General features: G+C 40.7%; 2 protein-coding genes across 2 annotated transcripts; one reads left to right on the plus strand and one right to left on the minus strand.

Annotated features, from left to right (window-relative positions):
* Positions 1–7489: 7489 nt before the first annotated feature.
* On the minus strand, positions 7490–9156 carry ascl1a (achaete-scute family bHLH transcription factor 1a). Its single transcript, XM_034133574.1, has 2 exons — positions 8425–9156; positions 7490–8320 (listed from the first exon to the last, which is right to left on the minus strand). Exon 1 carries the CDS (start codon positions 9050–9052, stop codon positions 8438–8440), a length of 615 nt encoding a protein of 204 aa, XP_033989465.1. The 5' UTR covers positions 9053–9156; the 3' UTR covers positions 7490–8320; positions 8425–8437.
* A 3422-nt stretch (positions 9157–12578) lies between these two features.
* On the plus strand, positions 12579–21869 carry itfg2 (integrin alpha FG-GAP repeat containing 2). The gene is made up of 12 exons (XM_034133258.1): positions 12579–12964; positions 13843–13938; positions 14020–14061; positions 14156–14333; positions 14413–14552; positions 15123–15271; positions 15356–15450; positions 15576–15629; positions 16903–16994; positions 17325–17442; positions 19259–19432; positions 21714–21869. The coding sequence occupies exons 1-12, from the start codon at positions 12869–12871 to the stop codon at positions 21779–21781; spliced, it is 1302 nt and encodes a 433-aa protein (XP_033989149.1). The 5' UTR covers positions 12579–12868; the 3' UTR covers positions 21782–21869.
* The last annotated feature ends 332 nt before the right edge of the window (positions 21870–22201 follow it).

Raw genomic sequence — 22201 nt, forward strand, 5'->3', positions numbered from 1 at the left:
AGTAGAGCACTTATTTGAAAACCATGCTCACATGTTCATGCAGAAGCAACTTTAGCCAATTGATCACTTTTTTTTCTTATTCCAGTGAGTTTATGCGATCACAAATCACCAACATGGACTTCCGCTCCTTAGAAGTGAGGCTCTTCAAAGCAAAGGTACTGTAAAGGTTTGGCTTAGATTCTCTTCATGCTGTTTTATGTGTGCTGAAAAGAACTCCCCACCACATGTTTGCACTCTGTTTTCACAAGGTGCACTTGATTACCTTCGCGCAACATCAGATTAACTCTCCCATGAGTCACATTCATGACACAAACAATGTCTCGGCCTCTCTTTTAAGGCTCCGCAGGTATAATTATAATGTAATAAATACTAGTAAACACTTTGAAGGGCAATTCCAAAGCATGCTTTGTAAAGCTAGCTTTTTTTTCAATGAAAGACACTCAGCCCTCATGCATAGAAATGAGGGAAGCAAGCCAGAGAGAGAAAGAGAGGGGTGCTTTTCCCTTTCATAGATTAGCAAGGCACTAATCTCATTAAAGTGCCCAGCAGTGAACATGCCGTCCACTCCGCCCTGCCCTGTAATCAGCCCGGGACACACGGCTGATCTCAGATGGACCGGGACTGGCTAGCAGCTGGCCCAGGCCTGGCCCTCTTTCATGGAAGGAAGTCCTTACCAACTGAAAGGCAGGAGGAACATGAGAATCGGCAAAATGCCAGAAGGATTATTCCCCCTCCCCCAACAATTATCACCTTGACTGCGTTAACAGTGCAAACAGGTGCACTCAAACAAGGCAGGTAATATGAGGCTACCTGAGTCACACACACAAACACACCCACTTCTGTGCTTAGAGTGAGGCCAATTGACGTTTTTATACTGTTATTTATGAAAATGGTTATTATTATGATGCAGCAACTGTTCCTGTTCCTCCTGGAGGAGCAGCATGGAGACGCCGGAGCTCTGCAGGGCTTCATCAGCACGGAGCAGCTTCTTCTGGAGCTGAAGGCCGGAGGAATCCATCTGGAGCAGGAGGAGGCCATCAGGCTGGAGCTGAAGAGCACACCCCCCCTCGACCTGCTGGACTTCCTGGCCCACCTGCCCCTCTTCATGCTCATCCACAAGTCTGTCATCGCCAACCCTCTCGATGACTCCAGCAACCTCTGAGCTCTTTCACTGCAATGCCAGGTATCAGCCTCACTGCCACTATACAATCAGTACTGTACGAACAGAGGGCTTAGATTCAAGGGAATGAATTAGGCACTGTGGTATTATGTAATGCTACATTGAAAGTATTAATCTGTCATTAAAGGCCTAGTCATTCAAGCATGTAAAATACAAATAAATTGGTGCTTTAAGTCAAATGGTTTGAACTGCAATTTTGAGCAGCTGAGTGGAAAAAAGCTTCACAACAGCTTCTCCGAACTCTTTCCGACATCCACGATATCTCAGACTTGGAGAAAAGAACTGCAGGAATGTCAACAAAATGTTGGAAAAATAGCTGCCAATATAACTCCGCCAAGAGCCAAAATAGTCAGCTTTTGACATATCTGATGCCTTTGGAAATAGTGTTATACATTACTGCAAGCTTGTTAGCAATACATGCTAACGGTTGCAGACAAACACAGTCAATCTTCTACAAAGCAATTCAAAGTGGTTTACAACAAAATAAACTGTAAAAACATTCAAATAAAACTTCTGCTCTTGTTTTAGGCATGGACAAACTGTGTTTTTGGCCCAGCTAGGGGGACCTATTATGCAAAATGCACTTTTTGATGTCTTTTATACATACATATGTGTCCCCGGTGTGTCAGGGAACTCACAAAGTGACAGAAAACGAAACCCTCTCTCTTTTCCTCCGTACCCACATCTTTAAAAATAAATAAAGGGGGGGGGTGCTAACCAAGTGGCAAACTCTGGGGCAGAGCCGGGAGGCCAATAAGGAAGTGCCACAAACTGCAGTTCATCTATTGGCCGATAGGCGATGACTGCAGAAAGGAGGAATTTCCATAGAGCCCCATGTTAAAATGCCAAACATGTTTCTGCCCCTGGATGCAATACAAATTATTCGGGATATAGTTATATTCCACCTTCATGATTATGAATTGGTGAGTGAATTGTTTTATAACGCGACCCTTTATTTATATTAGGTCTTAAAGTTTTTGCATAAATTAGGTCGTGGTCACTTTGATGGACAGGTACGTGCCTCACTGTCAGCTAACAGCAACTTGTCCACTCTGCTAGGCTACAACGTTAGCTGTAGTTACTGTACTTGATATATATATACAGTTTAGTTTATGATTCAGCCTTGGGTAAGACTTTTATAGTCTATGGCTATGACGCCCATAATGCTAAACGGGAGCAAATGTTAAAAGGGGACTGTTCTCGCAGGGCTGCAAAAGAGGGGTATGAGCAGTATGAGGCATGGCTACAATGGGTGATCTGTTTGGTATTTTAAGCAAAAACCTTCACAGACATGTTTTGTATACGTATGGCCCTACAATATATTTTCCCAATATAGCATAATAGGTCCACTTTAAATGTACTTAATTTCACTTATGACTTCCCCAGAAAGCTTGATATTTGCATCATCAATGAGATAATGAGAGATGTGTATAGAACATTTATCAAGAAAACGCGCATAAAGCTGTTTCCTTTTGCTACATTGAGTCTTATATGGCTGTAAAGTGCTGTCTATGGTCCTGAAATGTTCTGCAGCACTGAACAAAGTATTGCATTAGAAACAGCTTTAAATGTGCCACAGAACTATTATATTATTTGCAATAAATAATTGCTGCTGCCGGAGGTTCATTTTCTGATGACTGCTTATTGTTCTGCAGTGAACAACAATATTTGAGCCGCTCAGCCTGTTGTTCTCTTCCATCCAACTTAATCAACACTGATGAATGATATTCAATAAGATATTCATCTGATATAGTTTGAGCCATTGTTTTGCTTCAGCTTTGCCAATTAGATTCGGCCTTGCTCCCCTGCGGTTCGTACACGCTCGACAGACATAGAAACATGATGCAGTGTGACAGGCAGCAGAGCAGGATGGTTACATCAGGAGCGTTTTGTACACAACATTTGTCATCATGGAAAAAACCTTCACTAATGTTGAACCTGTTTTTTTATTGACTTTTAAGATAAACCATGCACTCTTAAAGGTCCCATGTCATGGCCATTTCTGCTGATCATATTTCCATTGTTGAGGTCTACTAGAATAGATTTAAATTGTGCAATTTTCCAAAATCACATTGGTTTCTCATCCAGCATCTCTGTATAGTATGTGTATTCACCAGGTATTCACTCTCTGTCCTCGGGATGTTGCGAGGCTCGTTGCTGCTCGCCGCTGCTGCGAGCTGCTGCGAGCTGCTGCGAGGAGCGGACAGGTTTCCGGGTCGGCGATACAGCGAGAACAAGCGAAACTCATCCTGAGCACACACAAACACTCACAGCCGAAGTAAAAACAATAAGTGTGGCTTGATATTGAGTATGAAAAAGGTTTATAACGCTGTGAGAATGGGTCTGCGGAGAGCATTTCTCCGCGATCCCAACTCGTCTATTGCCAGCGTTCAGGGAGCTCTATGCAAGTCGATGGGGACTCCCTGTTATGCCCCTTTCACACCAACGCAACTCCGGTTCAAGCTCCGTGCTAGAGCTTTTCTGGTTCAGAACCGGTTCTTCGGTTTAGCGCCGGCTCTTTTCACACCGCTCAGAGCCCGACTGGTGCTGCCGCTGCTGCGTCATGACGTCACAGTTTACGTCGCTGAGTTTCTCCCCAACGCCGGAGCTCACCTCACAACAACAACGGGCCGGGGACTGCGTTGCTTTTAATCATACGAAGCCAGATTAAATTAAATAACGACTTCTCCAACCTTATACTTTTCTCCAGAGTGCCGTGGTTCATTGTTTATTAATGTGTTTCAGCGGCATTTACCGACCGCTGCAGTGCTGGCCGGCTGCTCTTCCACAAGTGTATTCTCCCGTTAGCTCCGGGTTAGCTCACACGGCTCTAAAGTATTCACTGTCTGACTGTCACACAAGCAGCTGATACATATCCCCAGTTCCCCTTGAGTGAATGTGTGTCAGTCTGAATTGACGCTGTTTGGCATCACAACGCTGTTATGAAAGTTTCTCTGGTATAACATGGGTGATGTTAGCATAGCAACCGAAGCTAAACTGACTACTTGCTAAGCCGTTTTCTACAGGCACTTTTTACCGACGTATTTTTCATTATGATTCTACTTGTGATAGTCGGACATGACAACCTGTGCAGCCCATGTATTGATTCCATCCGATAGCTGCTATAATAACAAACAAAACGTCTGCCTGCTCTCCACAATGATCAATAACAGCGAACGGATGGTCAAAGTAAGGTACAAATAAACAGAATCACACGAAGCCTGGTTAGTGTTGCCTGACTTTATAAAGTGTGTTTTTTTTAACAAGTGTGTGGTTGCGTTCTAGTCACTTTGCTCAGCACTACTGCTTGTTACAACTTTTATTTGCCGTACTCGCCTTAAGTGTTAGCTCAGGTTAATCTCGCCCCCCTCCGACGTAAGCGTGACGTATGCGGTTCTTGCTTCTAGACGGACAACTTTTTGGTGCTCGAAACGAACCGGATTCCGGAGCTATGACGCTGCTCCGCTGCGGTGTGAACAGGAAAAACCCGGTGCTTTTCAAGCACCAGCACCGAACCGGCCCTGAAACACCGTTGGTGTGAAAGGGGTATTAGTTAGCCAAGGGATCCTGGTGTGTGAGGTGCTCCGCTGATTGGTCCATTTGGGCCAATCCGGTCATTTGTTGTTGTGTTAGAGTTTTACTCGCTACAGGGTGTACTTTGAGGGTTTGTGACTCTGCCGACCGTTTACATGCAGAAAAACCTTCATAACACACAAGGGGACGGGTAATAACCGGAAAAGCATGACATGGGCCCTTTAAAGTTTATTTTACCGCATGGAACTTACTTTTGTGTCAAATGTATCAGAATTAGATTTCTTCATTTATTTCTGGGGAAGTTGGGTTTTGTGACAGTTGTGCCATTTTAAAATATAATAATAAACAGATAGATTAAATAAACTACATTATAAAATGTAATACAAGCATTCATATAAACATAACATAAGAAGTTAGTATGTTCATTTTAAATAATAAATAAGGTTAAGATATTTATAAAAACATAAGAAATTAGGTAAAAAGATATATAAATATTACTATCGGCTTTGTCTTCAGTCAGCATTTTCTTCCGTTAGCTATATCTTCCTCATTTTACTTTCTCTTTTGAGAAACCTACACAGGCAATTTGTGTATACTACATAAGGTTATTTATTCTTTTTAAATGACAGGAGTAGCTCTGACACAAAAGAAGTCACCAAAGTTTAACATTACTCAAATAGTTTTGTTTGGGCTCTTGAGAACTGATTTTTTGTTTATTTGCGCCATTTATTAACAGCTACATACTTGTACTGCTAAATCTGCCACAGAGGTGAAAATGTTGCCCTTAATTTCTTCTTCAAATCTGCTGCTATTTCTAATGATATAATACAACAACAAAATCAATTTAAAGTGAGTTGTATTGTAAGTCATTGGGAAGCAGGCATAACAATTGCCTCAAAGAAAGATGTCCACATGTTTGCATACTGATTGGTGGAATGAAACCCCCCAATAAAAACCTGCCCCCCCCAGACCAGAAGCCTTAGTTAGGACTAATTCAATGTTTACATCAGAAACAGCAAACATTTTTCTACATGTTTAAGTGAAGCATATGAGTTGAACCTGCTAATATTCTAAACATCGTAGTAAAGTATTTTATAATCACATGTATGCATTAACTTTGGTCTAATACACACACAATGTACTTATTGAACTTCTTGACATGTTGTTTCGTATTCATTTGTATTTCATTGACTATTTGTATATTGTCCTTTTTTAGAAATGAATTGTTCAATTATCATTCATTTGTTTATCCAAATAAACTAAAAAAATGAAAAATGCCAATAGATTTGAAGTGTGTTATTTTAAAAGCCTGACTGACTGTAAAGGCTTGTCAATCAGAATAGGGAACACAACACAGTATTTTTGATTTCAGATGATGAATGTGCTAATCCTAAATATTTAAAGACAGTTTTAACATTGCCATACTGACGAGCACTCTTATGGCCCCTTGGTGGTCCATGACATCCTTTGAGAAAACCCCTGAACACATCCCGCTATCTCTGTGGATGAAATGGTTCATAATTTTGCTAACATTCCATTTTATGTTTGATTCAATAAGAGTCAAATGTGGAAATTTCGTAATTTTATAAAATATCTAAGTTAAATATTTCAAAAACTTTAACTACAAGACCAGCCAAAGTACTCTGACACACACACACGCACACACACACACACACACACACACACACACACACACACACACACACACACACACACACACACACACACACACTACCCACTACCCCCCACCCCTTTCCAGGTGGTGAGTTCTTGTGTGTTCAGCCTGCTGTCATGAGGCACACGCCATCAGCCAGTTCAGCTCTGTGTCTCCACTCGACCACCGCACAGACCCATTCACTCATTAGAGCAGACACGCGTCCGCCGGCAGCCTCCGCCCTACCTGTCAAACTTAGTTTTGCAGAAACACACAAGCTCTACCTCCACATCTGTTGGTGGTCGCAAAAGTGTGGTCATTCCACTGCCATTCCCTTTGTGTCATGTAAATGATGCTATAAGACAGTTCAATCAAGTTTAAATAAGTTTTAATAAGTTTCACTTCATTTGCGAAATTTGGATGAAAAATAGGCCCATCTATTATCTATATTACTGCTTTGGTGCTTTCTTAAAGTGTATCCTGTTTGTGTGCACGAACTTTATATATCGTGAATTCGCTTTATTTATATATTTTTTAATGCAAGGAACAGTTAACGCCCCGTTTAAAGCTGCACCAATCTCTTCGTGGTATGCAGATCAAACTACGAGGACATAAAACTCGACTGAAAGAATTAATAACTTTTTTGAAAGTGATACATTATTTTTGCTAGGATTCTGATACTTTAAAATCCCAAATTTAAGAGAAATACGTCGTCAGCCATTGTATCTTACAGCCAATAGGGTTTCATAACTGTGCATACTTTGAAATAAAGAGGGATGCCTTTAGTTTTACGCACTTGTTACACCAGATTTACTTTTCGCTCAACATGTTTGATTCTATTGTAGATACTGTCCAATTAAAAAAAGGGATTAGGCACCCTCGGACATTATGACCAGAGACTGTAAGGAGCTATTTTGTTGTGAAATCGACTGACTTGACAGCAAATAAAGCGTGCGTAAAGTGTGCGTAAATGTGCGTAAAGTTGTTTCATTTGATAGCTCCCTCTCGCTTTTTTCTCCAACTTTCTACTAACCACACGTTGAAAGCTGTAACCAAAAATGTCCCCCCTCCTTTGAATACACCCGAAATAACAAGACAGAAAAAAAAATTCAGTAGCAAATCATTTTATTGTTGGACTAGAGTGTAGAAAATATGCTTATAAGACTTTTCCAACATCAGTTTATGTGAAGACAATAAAGAGCTGGCAGTGTAAAGAGACAATGCATGGCCATCGCGCTCGGTTTGGACAATAGCTGCATACGTTTTGATCATTGTGAACTTCATAACATAATGCAATAACATGGTTTTGCTATTAAATAAGACACATTGGTGCTAGAATAAAACTTCGGAGTGTCAAACTCCTTCTGGAAACCTCATGAACAGAAGAGCCAGAGAATAATAGACTACACGTCTATAGGCAGGAGGTATAGAAGCAACTTCGTAATATATAGACAAAATATATACAAAAGGATGTGTACAAAACATCTATAAATCTCTTACATACAAAAATATCTTAATATATTTCAAAAAAGCGTTTGATATAGACATTTATAGAATAAATCCTCGACTTGGAAGCTTTTTCTGAATTGAAACGTCTGCGAGGTTTACCAAAGGGTTGGAGTTCTGTGATTGGATTTAGCATAGTTAAAGAGCCACGTATTAAATAATGTCTTTAATGTGAAGAGCATGATTTCACTTTTTTGTTTATCATGGGCACAGAAGCTTGGATTCCCACGCTGTCAGGAGACCCTTCTTCCTTTAATCCTTTGGCGCTGATCTCCGGCCTGATTTCCACAGAGTTTTTAGGACTTTAAGGCCGTGTTTGTCAGGGAGAGCCGGGGGTAACCCGGGACGAAAACACGTTTACAGTGCGTCTTGTTCATGGGGACAGCCTGCCTCCTCCGGGACCATCCCAAGCGCACCTCCACAGTAAAGTGAGTAGATCTATAAATCTGAGGAGAGGAAGGAAAGGTTAATGCACTGTTCAGGACTGTTATCTTGAATCATCTATAATCATGTAGGCTATGTTATCAATTCTGATATGAACTTGTCTTACCTATTATAGATGCTCAGAACCAGTTGGTGAAGTCTAGCAGCTCCTGCTCCTCCGGACTGAGGGCGTCGTATGAGCCCTCGTCCGATGAGTACGAGGACACCGGTGAACCTGCCATAGAGTTCATGTCAGCGGTGTATCCCTGCGACATGGCGGGCGACAGGACGCCGGACTGAAAGGCTGCGCTCACCGCGTCGTGTTCATCCAGCAGCTGCTGCAGTGCCCGGATGTACTCCACGGCTGAGCGCAGCGTCTCCACTTTGCTCATCTTCTTGTTGGCGGCTCCGTTGGGGACGTGCTCGCGCAGAGTAGCGAACCCGTTGTTGACCAGCTTCACCCGGTTACGCTCCCTCTCGTTCCTCCGTGCTACAGCGTGCGGCTGCTGCGGCGGCAGACTGTAGCCAAACCCCGCGAAGTTCAGTCTCCGCTTGCACCGCAGCAGCTCCGGGGAGGATGAGCGCTGCCTCTTGGGCTGCTTGGAGCCTGACTTCCCGCTGCTGCTGCTGCTGCTGCCGCTCGGGCTCAGAGGGACGCTCTGCGCGGAGGAGAAGAAGCAGGCAGGCGGCATCAGCTGCTGCTGGCTCATGTTAATCTCCATCTTGGCTGTGTAGTCCATTCCCAGTAAAAACATAAATAAAAAAGATTCAGCAAGTCTTGAGGAGGTGCGTCCCGCTCGTGCCGTTCACGTGTTGACGTGTGCTTGTTTCTGTGGGGGCAGTCCTCTGGGATGATGCCTCGCGCACTCCTCAAAGCTTCTCTGAGTCCTCGAGGAGAGACGCCACTGCTTTTCAATGCGTCTGGATGTGGGACTGGCCACGCCCTCCGGTCGCGTGGATTCACCTTGGGCTCCTGCCCCGGTGCCAGTGCATTGCGCGCGCCGGACGCGTGCCACTTGAAGCACTAAACAAACAGTCAGTGGTGAGTTGTTTTCTTTTCTATCTCAGTGTGTCAGTGAGGTGAGCGGCGGAGCGGAGGGAAACCTTTCCAACAAAGTTTTAGAACATTAAAACAGAAACAACATCAGTGTTTGTTCCAAACGTTTGTGTTCATTTTAATGCGTGAATTAAATCAGACCGTTTTACACATTTTTAAGGGTTATATTTCCAGTTTTGTAATTATTATTATTTTTATCACTGGGCAATTTACGGAACCTTTGAGAAGATAGAACATTTGACCAAATATCAGCCCATCTGTGCTGAAAAGTCATAGTCATATGGACTTTTTTTAAGTTAACATCAGGACTTCCTTTGTTTCACGGTGCTGACGTAGACCACTTTTTAGAGATGTTTAGAGAATTCACGAATTACGTTTCAAAGTCTCATGTCAACAGGTGACATCAAAACAATCACACCAAGAGAGTGTATTCAAATAGATTCTGAACATTTATAGAAAATAAAGGGAAAGTGTTTTGAAGAACAGATAATAAATTGTTTGGTGTATTTTAAAATGTCCCGGTTCCTCTGAGTAATAGAGCTTAAGAAATTAGGATCTGTGCAAATAATGTGCATAATTCATATTAAAAAGTAAAAAATATGTTTATCCTCTATCTTTTGATTTTTCTTTGCAGCTGTGGACCAGGCTGTGGTGCTGAAAGAAGTCTCGTCTCTGCGAAACATCCAGATTTTACATCCTCCACCACCACGCTCCTCATGCTGGAGTTTTTCTGAGAGCTCTCTATGTAAATCAGATGCTCGCTGGCGTTTCAACTCAAACGCGGTCTAATTTTATTGTTAACATTACAGTCGCGTCTGAATACCGCTCATTTGAAGGACCATTGTGCACCAGAGGCCGAATTTTCCACTTTGATTAGAGCAGCTCCTTTGCCTGGAACAGGCGGAACGGAGGGGCGCAGAATTGCGGAGGGGCCCTCAGAAGCTGTTGGGAGGGGCTTTGTGTATGATTTGATACACTCGATAATGTTACTGTAGCGTGGACGCGGAGTGTTCTGTCCATTATTGTCGCTTTGAAAAGTGCACAATGATAAAACACGTCTGTCAGCGCGGAACAAAACCAAGACCAAACTGTATTACCCTCTCTTTTTTCAGTGTGTTTTATGTGTGTGTATGTGCGCGTGTCTGTGTGTGTGGGTGTGTTTGTGCCCGTGTATGTGTAGAAAGCTCTATAACGCATGAAAAATTAGGCTAGTTGTTTTTCAGTTTTTGCGTAATTGATCAGTTTTTGCGCATTACCAATCCGCGTTTCAAGGCATTCCCTGCATGTGTACAACTATTGCATATGTGCGTGTGATTGCGCGTGCCCGTTTGATGCGTGTAAGTGCAGTGACAGAGAATACCAGCTCGCTTCACTTTCTGTAGTACTTCTCTATCAGTGTGTGTATTTCTGTGCGTGAGTATATTCTGTGTGTGTGCAAGTGTTTTTCTGCGCGCGCGCAAATGACCTCTGTTCCCCCTGCCCCTCTTTATTTCTGTGCGAGAGGGGATTGTAATAAATTGTGCAATTTTTCAGTGGCATTCAAAATCAAGCTTGCATTGAGGAACCCCCAAGCCCCCCCCCCTAAAACACATACACACACACACACACACACACACACACACACACCACACACACACACACACACACACACACACACACACACACACGCACCCGCACACCCCACCAATACTTTTCTTTTATATCCCTCCCCCCGTATTCTCCCTCTCGCCCCCTTATTTTCGCCCAGCAAGAGAGTTTAGAAAAGAAGCGTGGGTTCTATTCAGCCTCCCCCTGCACCCCTTCACCATCGCCCGGCTTTCTGAAACCTATCCATGCCCTGTCAGTGTTCTTCCAGAGTCCAATTAGCGCTTTGTGAGGACTCTCTCTCTCTCTCTCTCTTTCTCTCTCTCCCTCTCTCTCTCTTTCTCTCTTTCCTCTCTCTCTCTCTCTCTCTCTCTCTCTCTCTCGTCTCTCTATATATATCGCTACAATATCACTATATCGCTCTCTCTCTCTCTCTCTCTCTCTCTCTCTCATCCTCTCTCACCCCCCTCATCTCTGTTCTTCTTCAACTTCTTGAGGGGCTTTCCAGTATAGCTGAGTGTAATAATTAATACGACCATCTGGCGCGTGAGTTCTCCTTTAACCACCTTTTTCTCTTTTCTTTATGGAGTTCATGCTGTGTGGAGACAATAAAACAAAAAACTCATAAGTACCCATATCATCCATTTGTGTGTGATGTGAGGAATAATCTTCAATTTATTGTCATTAAAATAGTTTTGTTTTCTTTCTGCAAGGGCACCATTAGTTATGGATTTTGTTAAGAGACTATTTAGCATTATGTTAAGGCAGTTACTCTTGTTATCTAACATAATAAATGCATCTGTGTTTGAACTATTATACAAAAGTTATAAAAAACTTTTGCAGCGGTAAATTGTAAATATAGTACTTTTTGTATACGAATATTAGATCTTTGAGTCTACATTTCAGAATTACAATTGTTTTATGACGAATTGTATGTTCATAGGTCTACAGTATCATCTAAAATAAGTTTTACTTACAAGTAACAATTCACTTTTTTTGTGATCAGCTTGTTATTCGTTTTTCCCACCATTCATATAAGGGCACAGGTATACTTTGTGTTTATCACCTATAACAAGAATAAGTGTGAAGAAATAAATGGTGGAGGTCAATGTCCAGGTGTTTCCCAAAGAACCAACATTATACCAATTTATAGTGGACCCCTGCCTCATCTCTGATGTTAAAGTGAGCTGTTTTCTGCCTGACAATAAAGTTGTGATTGAACGTCTCCCTCTAGAGGACAACAGTGGCTCTACACTGGGAGTAAAATACAACGTTCCCCCTAGTTTGCAAAACTGTACTTCCAAACAAAGTTATAGTAGAAATATGAGTGTTAAAAGATTGATACATAAATGAAAAAACATTTTTTCTTTTTAAAGATTCATCAATTCCTGCACTGGACAAAATAAATGATGAACATGGTTTTGGAAAATAATCCAAATCTGTTGTTGCAAAAGAACAACTCTGGATGTGTTGGGAATTAAGAATCCACAAATTCGAAGTGTTAGCCATGGCATGGATATTTTTTAATGTGTCTATCATCCATAGAATGTAATAAAGAACACGTTTTTGTGAGAATAACCGGGCTAATTTTTGCGAAAGAGACAGTTGGTCTCTCCTGGGCTGCCGTACTTTCTGAGGTCACATGATTTTGTTTACGAGGAAGTAGCGAGCCACTATACAACTATTAAACATCCATGCTTAGCACCAATTCAACACATATATTAAAGGAAGCATTTAGGTACAAATGCGGTGTTATATCTCGTTCTTTATAGGAAGCAAGAGTTAATTTTAGCCCCTTAACATATGAGCTAAAGTTAGCTGAGCTAGCTTTGAGACTCAGGAACTATTTTTGCCTTTTCTAACTGTAATGTAAACAGCAGCTGTCCACATGTTTAAGGTGATTTTTTAAATACAGTTTTCATTAGAAGATATGCGATCTTTAAACTACGTCCAACGTGTCAGCTTGGACTTTTCAGGGACTCTGTTTCCTCATGCTATCTGTCTGGGAGATGCAGACAACGACTCGGTAAGTAATATGACTTTTTTTTATTTAAGATGAATCTGTTTATTGCTTGTGAATTATAATGATCACTAACACCCAGAGCTGAAATTAAGTGTGTTTACTTGTGGGTATCGAGCAACATAAACAAACGAACGAACGATGCTTAAATGCTAAAATGATTTGCTTTGGTGTAAAGCTGTGATACTGCAATACTTTGAATGCACTGTTCACATAAGGTGTTCTCTCTGCATAGAGTAGGGTAGGCTATCAAGATGTTTTATCTTTAGAAGCTTACTTTTTTATTTTGAAATGTTGAAAATATAAGTACTTGAAGGCCTCCTAGTTGGACCAATATTCTGTTTGTAACAAATGTGTCCCTTTTTCTTGTCTTGACATTCTTGTTATAACACTTTTAACAACCATTTTCACAGCTGTTCTGACAAAAAGGCAATTGTGAGACATTATCTTTGGCTATATGACACTTTGATTAAGTTCTTTCTCAATTTTTTGAATGTTTTGTAACCAACATATTAACCACTTAACCAATATTGAATAGTGGTGGAAAAAATAGCCCTCCATTTTATTTGTATGTGCTGATGTACATTAATAGTGCTAGTACTTGATATAAAACCCACACTCTTTAAAAAAAAAAAAAGAGGTTTAGTCTGCATATTGACCTTTTCGGTGAATGCACCTGAATATGTAATGTCAAAATGTCATAGCTTTACTCAATGTATTGTTTTGGGAGTGTTATTTCAGTGTCCATGCAGCTTTTGATATTGATTTTGTCTCCTTGATAAAACACCTGAAACACATGGTTTAAACAGGACCTAAACCCCTATTAAAATCACATAATGCTGTACCAGTATAACAAATGTGCGTTCTGTCTCCATGCACTGCAGCTGAACGAGCTGGTTGTAGGAGACACCAACGGGAAGCTGTTTGTGTACAAGAACGATGACTCCAAACCCTGGATCACAAGAACCTGTGTGGGCATGGTCAGTACAGAAACCAGAGAACGTTTATGGTTTAATAAAGTGTATTTCTTTCTCTCATAAAAATGTGTCTTATTTTGCCAGCTGACCTGTGTTGCAGTTGGAGATGTGTGCAACAAAGGAAGGGTAAGTTATAAAGTGATACATGATCAGCAGCAGATTGTTGTGAATATTTTGTGGGTTATGTTCCTAACATTGTGCTCTCCTCTCTATTTGTCAGAACTTTGTGGTGGCCGTTGGTGCGGAGGGCTGGTTCCACCTCTTCGACCTGACAGCTGCCTCTGCTAGTAAATCAGATTCATCCAGTCAGCATGAATTCATGTCCCCAGATGACCAGAAGCCCCTCTTCACCCAACATATTCCCGCCAACACTAAAGTCATCCTCATAAGCGATATTGGTAAATAACTCTCTTATATGTTATTTGTTAAGTGTGTGTTGCTCTGTGAGTCTGACTACAGATTGTGTCTGTGTTGTAGATGGAGATGGCCGCAATGAGCTGGTGGTGGGATACACAGACCGGGTGGTGAGAGCGTTCCGCTGGGAGGAGCCGACTGAGGGCTCAGAGACGGGAACCGGTCAGCTGGTTCTGCTAAAGAAATGGATTCTGGAGGGGCAGGTACACTACATCTCATTATTATCTCAACATATGGTGACTGAAAATGTAAGGGGCAAACCTTAAAACGGCGTAATATAGTTTTTTAATAGAACATATGGTACAGTCAGAGAACTTATTAGACAAACATTTTTGCTGTATACTAAATGGATAAAGGGCTGGTAGTTAACACAACAGTATTTATTATTTATCAAATGTCAGTAGACTCATAAGGACAGTATAATTTTGTCATGCCTTCATTCAACATATTTATAACGTCTAAATACAATTTTTTTCAAAGCAATCAAAAACTAACTAAATAAATGTATTTTTTTTCCATTTAGTATTTTAAACATGAGAAGATGTTGGACTTATGTTACAGTGGAACACATTTTGGATGCATCTATCCTAAATGAATTAAAAGCATTTGGATTGTGTACTAACCGTCAATTATTTAATCAATAGAAGACATCACCCTGGGCTTTTTTAACTAGTTTTGGACATTATTTAACTTTTTGATCCTGTACTATTATTATCTTACCATCCATTCCATCAAAGATACATTCAGTGGTTATTGTACTGTCTGTGGTGCAGGTGGACAGTCTGTCGGTGAACCCTGGTCCGGAGGGTCTGCCGGAGCTGATGGTGTCTCAGCCCGGCTGCGGGTACGCCATTCTGCTGTGTTCCTGGACCCAGCAGGACTCCTGCAGCTCGGGGGAGGAGGCCCCCCCCACCCCCGGGAGGTAGACACTGTTCAGACAAAAGCTAGAGAGGTGTAGACTTGAGAAACTGATATTAAACATGCTTTCATTTCCATTTGCTCACAGTGAGGGACCCTCCAGAGATGTTGTTCTCCATCTGTCCACCGGGCGGATACACAACAAGAATGTCTCCACGCACCTGATCGGCAGCATCAGTAAAGGTACTGAACAGTACTGCCAGTTAGTCATCTATATGTTCCTTTACTATAAACTACACTTAATATAAATCACTTAAAGAGTGGCAACCATAATCTTATTATACATTTCTTTCTTTGTTTTTCATCAGGTTCAAAAGAGGAGTCGTCTAAATGTGGGCTGTTTGCTCTCTGTACGTTAGATGGTAAGTCATTCATTTAAGATGGCTATAAGATGAATATATTTGTCATGTTTCCTTACCTGGCTACTTCAGTTCAAATGAACTCTGGTAAATGTGACTATTGAGTTGATTTGGTTTTGTCATTTGTTTGTCACACGGGTGAATATAAATAATAAAGCTACAATGATAAGTTGACTTATTGATTAGTACATCCACTAAAAAACTATCTTCAACTATTAATGATAATGAATATGAATAACTTTAGGTTTTGTAGTGACTAAACAGAAATGAAAAAACATCACCATGGACTTTGAGTAACTGGAATAGACATGGTTTACTATTTTCAGACATTTTATTATCCATATAATTAATCCAATAACATAGAAAACCTACAGATTAACCATTTATGGAAAAAAAGTTACTTGAAGCCCTTAAATAGACACATAATGCCCACTCATCTGCTCCATAATTGGCCATTAGTCTACATATTTGTTTTCCTCACTTCACATGGGGTTGATTCTGCAGGATAACAAGCATGAAAACTGTCCAATCAATGAGTTACTCTTAAATATGTATGACTTCATGTTTACTCCTCTCAAAATATACAATATATATTTCCCCCTTTTTATAATCTACATATGAAAGAACCTTAATCTAAAAAGGTTTTTGTTTAGCAAAATGTACCTTCTGACTCTATAGGAGCTATTTGTCTGTGCGCCTCTTGCTGTATTTGCAGTAGTAGTGATGCTATTTATGGTACCCCCCCCCCCTGCACACACCAGTGTCTGTCAGTGTAGATCCTCCAGCTGGAGACTGCATCAATATTTAAAGCAGAGGATCCAGTGGGATTATCATCACTTCAGACTTTGGCTGCCAATATAATACGCTCACAACTCCATCTCACTGACAGCATGATGAGCCATCGCAGAGAGAGAGAGTTATAAAACCATTTCAGGTTGAAGATTCATTACCAGAGGAAACAGAAGTGGACTTGGTTAAATTAGTTCTCCTGTGTCCTTTTTTAAGAATCATTTAGCTCCATAATTATAGATGTGTAGTTTTAAAAGTCAGAGACATATGGACCTTGCTCTTGATGTCTAAAAGAAGTCATAAACAACATTTTGTATTTGAAGAAAAACAAACTTATTCTCAGGGCTGAAAATAAATGTTTGTACATTTAAATACTCTTTTCATACTTGGGAGTTCTTCACGTATTCTTTATTTCTAATAGATGCACATACAAAATGATAAAAAACTGCTTTTATATTATACTTACCTCTCTTTTAACATGTTCCAGGCACCCTGAAGCTGATGGACAGCTCGGAGCAGCTGCTGTGGTCGGTCCAGGTGGATCATCAGCTGTTCGCTCTGCAGAAACTCGACGTCACAGTGAGTCCGTGTGAATTAAGATACAATTATTTTCAACTTCTGATTTAAAATAGACTTTAACAGCAGTCAAAATCTTATTAATGCTGTTTTCACTCCTCCCCTTGCTGCAGTTATGTAGAGTTTTATTCTCTGACACCGCTATTAGCACACATGTGACCACTCAGAGGCTTAAACCTTTCTGAGAGGGCAGTTAAACACTTTAATTCCTCTTTAACGATTAATCACATTTTAATAGTGATTGTTCAATCACCAATTAACATCAGAATTTCAAGTAGTTTGGAGAGGCTCTTCTTGTTTAGATAATCATGGCGAGGATGTGTGTGTTGTCAGGGAGACGGCAGAGAGGAGGTGGTGGCGTGTGCCTGGGACGGTCAAACATACATCATCGACCACAACCGGACCGCGGTGCGCTTCCAGTTCGACGAGAACGTCAACGCCTTCTGTGCGGGTGAGAGACCTAATCATATTTCTGTTTTTATAATCAAATGTTAAACAGCCTAAAATCACCAATTAAACATTTACCTCAGGTGACTTTACAGTGTGTACAGCATACCACACCCTTTGGTCTTACCATTTCTTTACATTACATTTCATTAAGCTGGCACTTTAATGCAACCAAGACCAAAAGGCAAGAATACTGCAAGTACATTTCAATAAGTACAGTGGAAAACCTTATCTGGCTTGTATTTTCAAGAAACATATACTATAAACATAACTTTATCAATTTACAAACATATAAACTCTAAGTTAAGAATACAATGACATTCTGTTACTTATGTTATTTTGGATAACAACCTAAAAAGAACACCTTTGACTCCAAAGTTCTTTGTATTAATAATATCTTTGCATCTTCTTTTATAAATGTGACATGTTCCCAGAACGTTTTTATCTTATTAACTCAATGGAAACATGTTCCCTTGCACATTCCACATTTAAAACAGATATCTGGGTTATTATTGCAATAAATGCATTTAGCTTCTCTGCAGTAATATCAGACACCAGTAGGTGGCGTCTTTTGCTTTGGTTTCACCCAGGTCTTCTTTTCTCTCTCTGTCCTTTTCAAATATCTCTGCAGTGTTTGAACAAGCCACAGTGTGTGTGTGTGTGTGTGTGTGTGTGTGTGTGTGTGTGTGTGTGTGTGTGTGTGTGTGTGTGTGTGTGTGTGTGTGTGTGTGTGTGTGTGTGTGTGTGTGTGTGTGTGTGTGTGTGTGTGTGTGTGTGTGTGTGTGTGTGTGTGTGTGTGTGTGTGTGTGTGTGTGTGTGTGTGGGTGTGTGTGTGTGTGTGTGTGTGTGTGTGTGTGTGTGTGTGTGTGTGTGTGTGTGTGTGTGTGTGTGTGTGTGTGTGTGTGTGTGTGTGTGTGTGTGTGTGTGTGTGTGTGTGTGTGTGTGTGTGTGTGTGTGTGTGTGTGTGTGTGTGTGTGTGTGCATCAGAGCAGATTGGATGGTGTTTTCTGTGTTTGTCTGGAAGCTACCACAGAGACACATTAGCAGCCATGCGTTGTCCTCTGTACAGTATTACATTTTACATTCTGTTTTATATAATTCTTTCTAACCTAGTACATAGTATTCTTATTCATACATTTCACTGTCCCCATTTTATCACCTGCAGACATTTTCTACTGCACTATTTGACTTAAAAACTCCTGAATTGTGTAGGTTCACAAAAGGATTAGGGCCTTTTGAGTGCTTAATGATGTGAAAATACCAAAAACATATTCATGATGACGCATTGCCTGAAAAAAATGCAGACATTTCCGAGGGTGGATCCGTGTTATGTATACTTTTCAGTGCCCTCTGAAACTCTGCCCAGAAAGGTTTTATCAGTGGAAACTCCCAGAAAATATGCCCGTGGCTGACTTCCTGAAACCCACATTTGGTATCTCTTACAGCGAAATGTGCTCTCTGCTTGGATATAATAGGACTCAAAAGATAAAATAAGTTTTATGTGTCATACGAACCCTAGCTACAGTGTAGTTATTGGCAATGGAAATCTTAAGTCCCAGGCTTTTCAACATTTTAACATTTAATATACAAAAATAAATGACACAATGGTGCAAGAAAGAATCCTGGAAAAAAGTAAACTAAATTGGAATAAAATACCACTTGTTAATAATATATAAATGTGTGGGCTGTAAACAGATGAATATGAAGACACTTCACATAGCATTCAGAAACTAATGAAACATTTCCACCCTGCCTGCTTCATATTGAGTCAAATGTTTATTTCATGTGTAGTAAAGAGGCTCCTGTGTGACTGTCTGCAGGTCAGTACACCTGTAAGGAGGGGAAGAACAGCCCCTGTCTGGTGTACGTCAGCTTCAATCACAAAATCTACATCTACTGGAAGGTGGAGCTGGAGCGCATGGAGTCCAGCAACATGCTGCGAGTGCTGGAGGACAACCCCGAGTTTAAAGAGCGTCTGAAGCTGCTGGGAGTCGGTGAGTAGAGTCAGTCATGAGGCAGATGATCAGCTCTGATTGGAGCATCCTTCATCACACTCACCCTGACAGCTCCTCTGCTTGTTGTTTTAAATTGGACACACACTAACTGTGGCTCTTTGTAGTCAATTAGTTAGACATCCAGTTATACTCAGACCCTGACCTGAATACTAATGAGGAGGGAAGAGTAAAACAGTCCCAACATGACAGATATTTACTGCTTGCATGAGGTCTCACGCAGCAACAATATTCACCAATGTTCTCGCATTCAATCCATTCCTCTTAGATGTTATGGTACTACAAGTATCTTTAGATGCGGTCACTTATTTCTCTCTCGATCCATCTGAAATATCTCAAACTATTGATGCAATGCCATAAAATGTTGGTTCAGACATTCTCTTTTCCTTTATTTAATTTGAATATTTATTAGGTTTTTGTGTATACAAACACAAGTATTGTGAAATAAACATTTTTACAATCAGAAAAAGGAAACAAATAAAAGAAAAAGAGAACAGCCATGGTTGCCGTAAAGAAATCTAGTATTTTGAAATGTATATATAAGTTAGTCCATAAGCATTTTCAATAAATCCTACATTGCTTTCATTGACTAACACAAGCGATTTCTCTCGTCTTGAGCTGAAAATTCTTTTTTTCCCCCATAGTTTTCAATCTTTCTTATCATTTATCCATGATATTGTTTTATCTGGCTTCTCCTTAACACATCTAAACACAAACGCACAGGGAAAGGTCAAAGAGCTAATTCATTCATAACCCTTAAATCCAAAGACTGAAGTATTCTTCGAGAGGCAGCACACAGAAGCTGTCTTTATCTTTTTGCACTTCGCTCTCTGGAAAATTGCATTTATACCGTCCGGCTTCTTTCCAAAAACAATCCTCCTGACAGACACTAAGTCCATAAGTTGGTTAATGATTGTGAATGCACACAAAGGCTATTTATTTCCTGTTCATTTCCTGAAATCTGAATTATAATACAAATTAGTCTTTTTTGTCTGCATGGATGACCAGCTAGCGGACCGCATCATGTCACAGGAGCAAAGCTAAATGAGTGGAAACCCATGTAGTGTGGAAGAAAACGATGATGACACACATCACATGTTCAGTAGGAGAAGATGCACGTTCCAGCTGATGTTGTGAAGCCTCGTGATGGTGTTAGCGAGCTTCCTGCTGCCTCTGTTAATAATTCAACCTCTGGGCCTGTTGTGTTTCTGTTGACCCGGATTTCATGGGCTTGTTACCTAACCCAGGGTGGAAAATGTGTGGTGTTGCAATCCAGGTACAAAATAATGAGAGGAGAAGACATTTTTAGTAAAAAAATAAAACCAGGAGGATGGGATATTAGGATTTGCATCTTAGAGGAACAACAATGGGGAATGTCAAAAAAGGCGAGACAAAAGAGGCTTGAGGTGCATTTAATATCATATGCAGTCTTAGTAGCTCTCAGTTTCTTCCCTGCTGTTTGTTTACCTTGAAAATAGTCCATTAGTGAAAGGGTGAGGATGAAGAGTTCTTCATCATAATCTGGGAAGGTTTCTGAACATAGACACTTGCTGCTATGTTCAGCTGGTTTCGATTAGTTTCTCTATAGCTGACAATGACATACTTGGGCCATTTTAAGTATATGTATGGTCATTTTCAGACACAAAACTCTCCAAAGAATTTCCAAGATTAAAGTCACAAATATACGTTAAAAAAACTCTTAAGGAACCAGATTGCTTTAATTTGCAAGCTTTATCAACCTCGAGGGAATGCCACATGCACAGTGAAGTGAAGCGATGTGACAGTAGGAACAGGAAGATATCCTTCATCTGTCCACTGTATGATCGTTTCTGATGCACAACAGCGTATTCACTCACTCATCTATGTTCGTGTTTCGTTTCCCTTCTGAATACGCCAAATTCGCAGCAAATGCTTCTGATAATATGGTGATCCTAGGCTAAAATCACAAGTATTTCCTTATTGATAAATCAAATTGCAAAGTTGAATTTGATGAGTTAATCCCATAAAGGCATAATAACCAACAAGCTGGTGTGATCAGTTTGATTCAACCAGCAAACTGAAGTGCTGTGGCTCTAGACAATTGTTTCATTCTTTTATTCGTTAATTTGGGACTCTAATCTCAGAAATGCGTAGTTTTCTTAATACACCAGTTTGCCTCCCTATCAAAGAAGAACAAGCTTTAACCGGTAAGAAAGTCCCTTTTAATGTTTATCCTGTCACACAGTGTGAGTGTTTGTGTTAACGTTTGTGTTTTCCTCCACAGATACTGAGGACCCGGCAGCAGTTAGAGCAGCGGTGACAAATGTTCTCTACAACGATTTGCACACTTAACACACACATCAACACACACATCGACACACTGCTGTCCCTGTGTCCCCCTGCCTGTAAATACTCTGTTAATAAACACTGGATGAATGTGTCCTGTGCCGCTTGTTATTGTGTTCCCAGCAGACGGACGTGTCGGGTTCAGGTTTCTAACCCGCTCGCTGCTGGCTGTACAAACTGCCTCGCTCATCGCTATTCATTAGCCCAGGTTGCTGAGGGAGGAGAACAGCATGAGGTACAATGCAGGGGCCATTTGGAACACAATGTTGACTGAGTGAGAGAATCAGCTTTTGCGTTATGCTGCTGTCTAAAGTGCACATTCTTTCCTTTTTTTGTTAACCTTGTGAAAACCAAAACGCCTCTTGCATTAAGTCCTGAGAGTGCAAAATGAGTCCTCCAGGTGGAGAGTTAGGTATTTAAAAGTCT

Source organism: Trematomus bernacchii, unplaced genomic scaffold, assembly GCF_902827165.1.
Source record: "Trematomus bernacchii unplaced genomic scaffold, fTreBer1.1, whole genome shotgun sequence".
Classification (NCBI taxonomy): domain Eukaryota; kingdom Metazoa; phylum Chordata; class Actinopteri; order Perciformes; family Nototheniidae; genus Trematomus; species Trematomus bernacchii.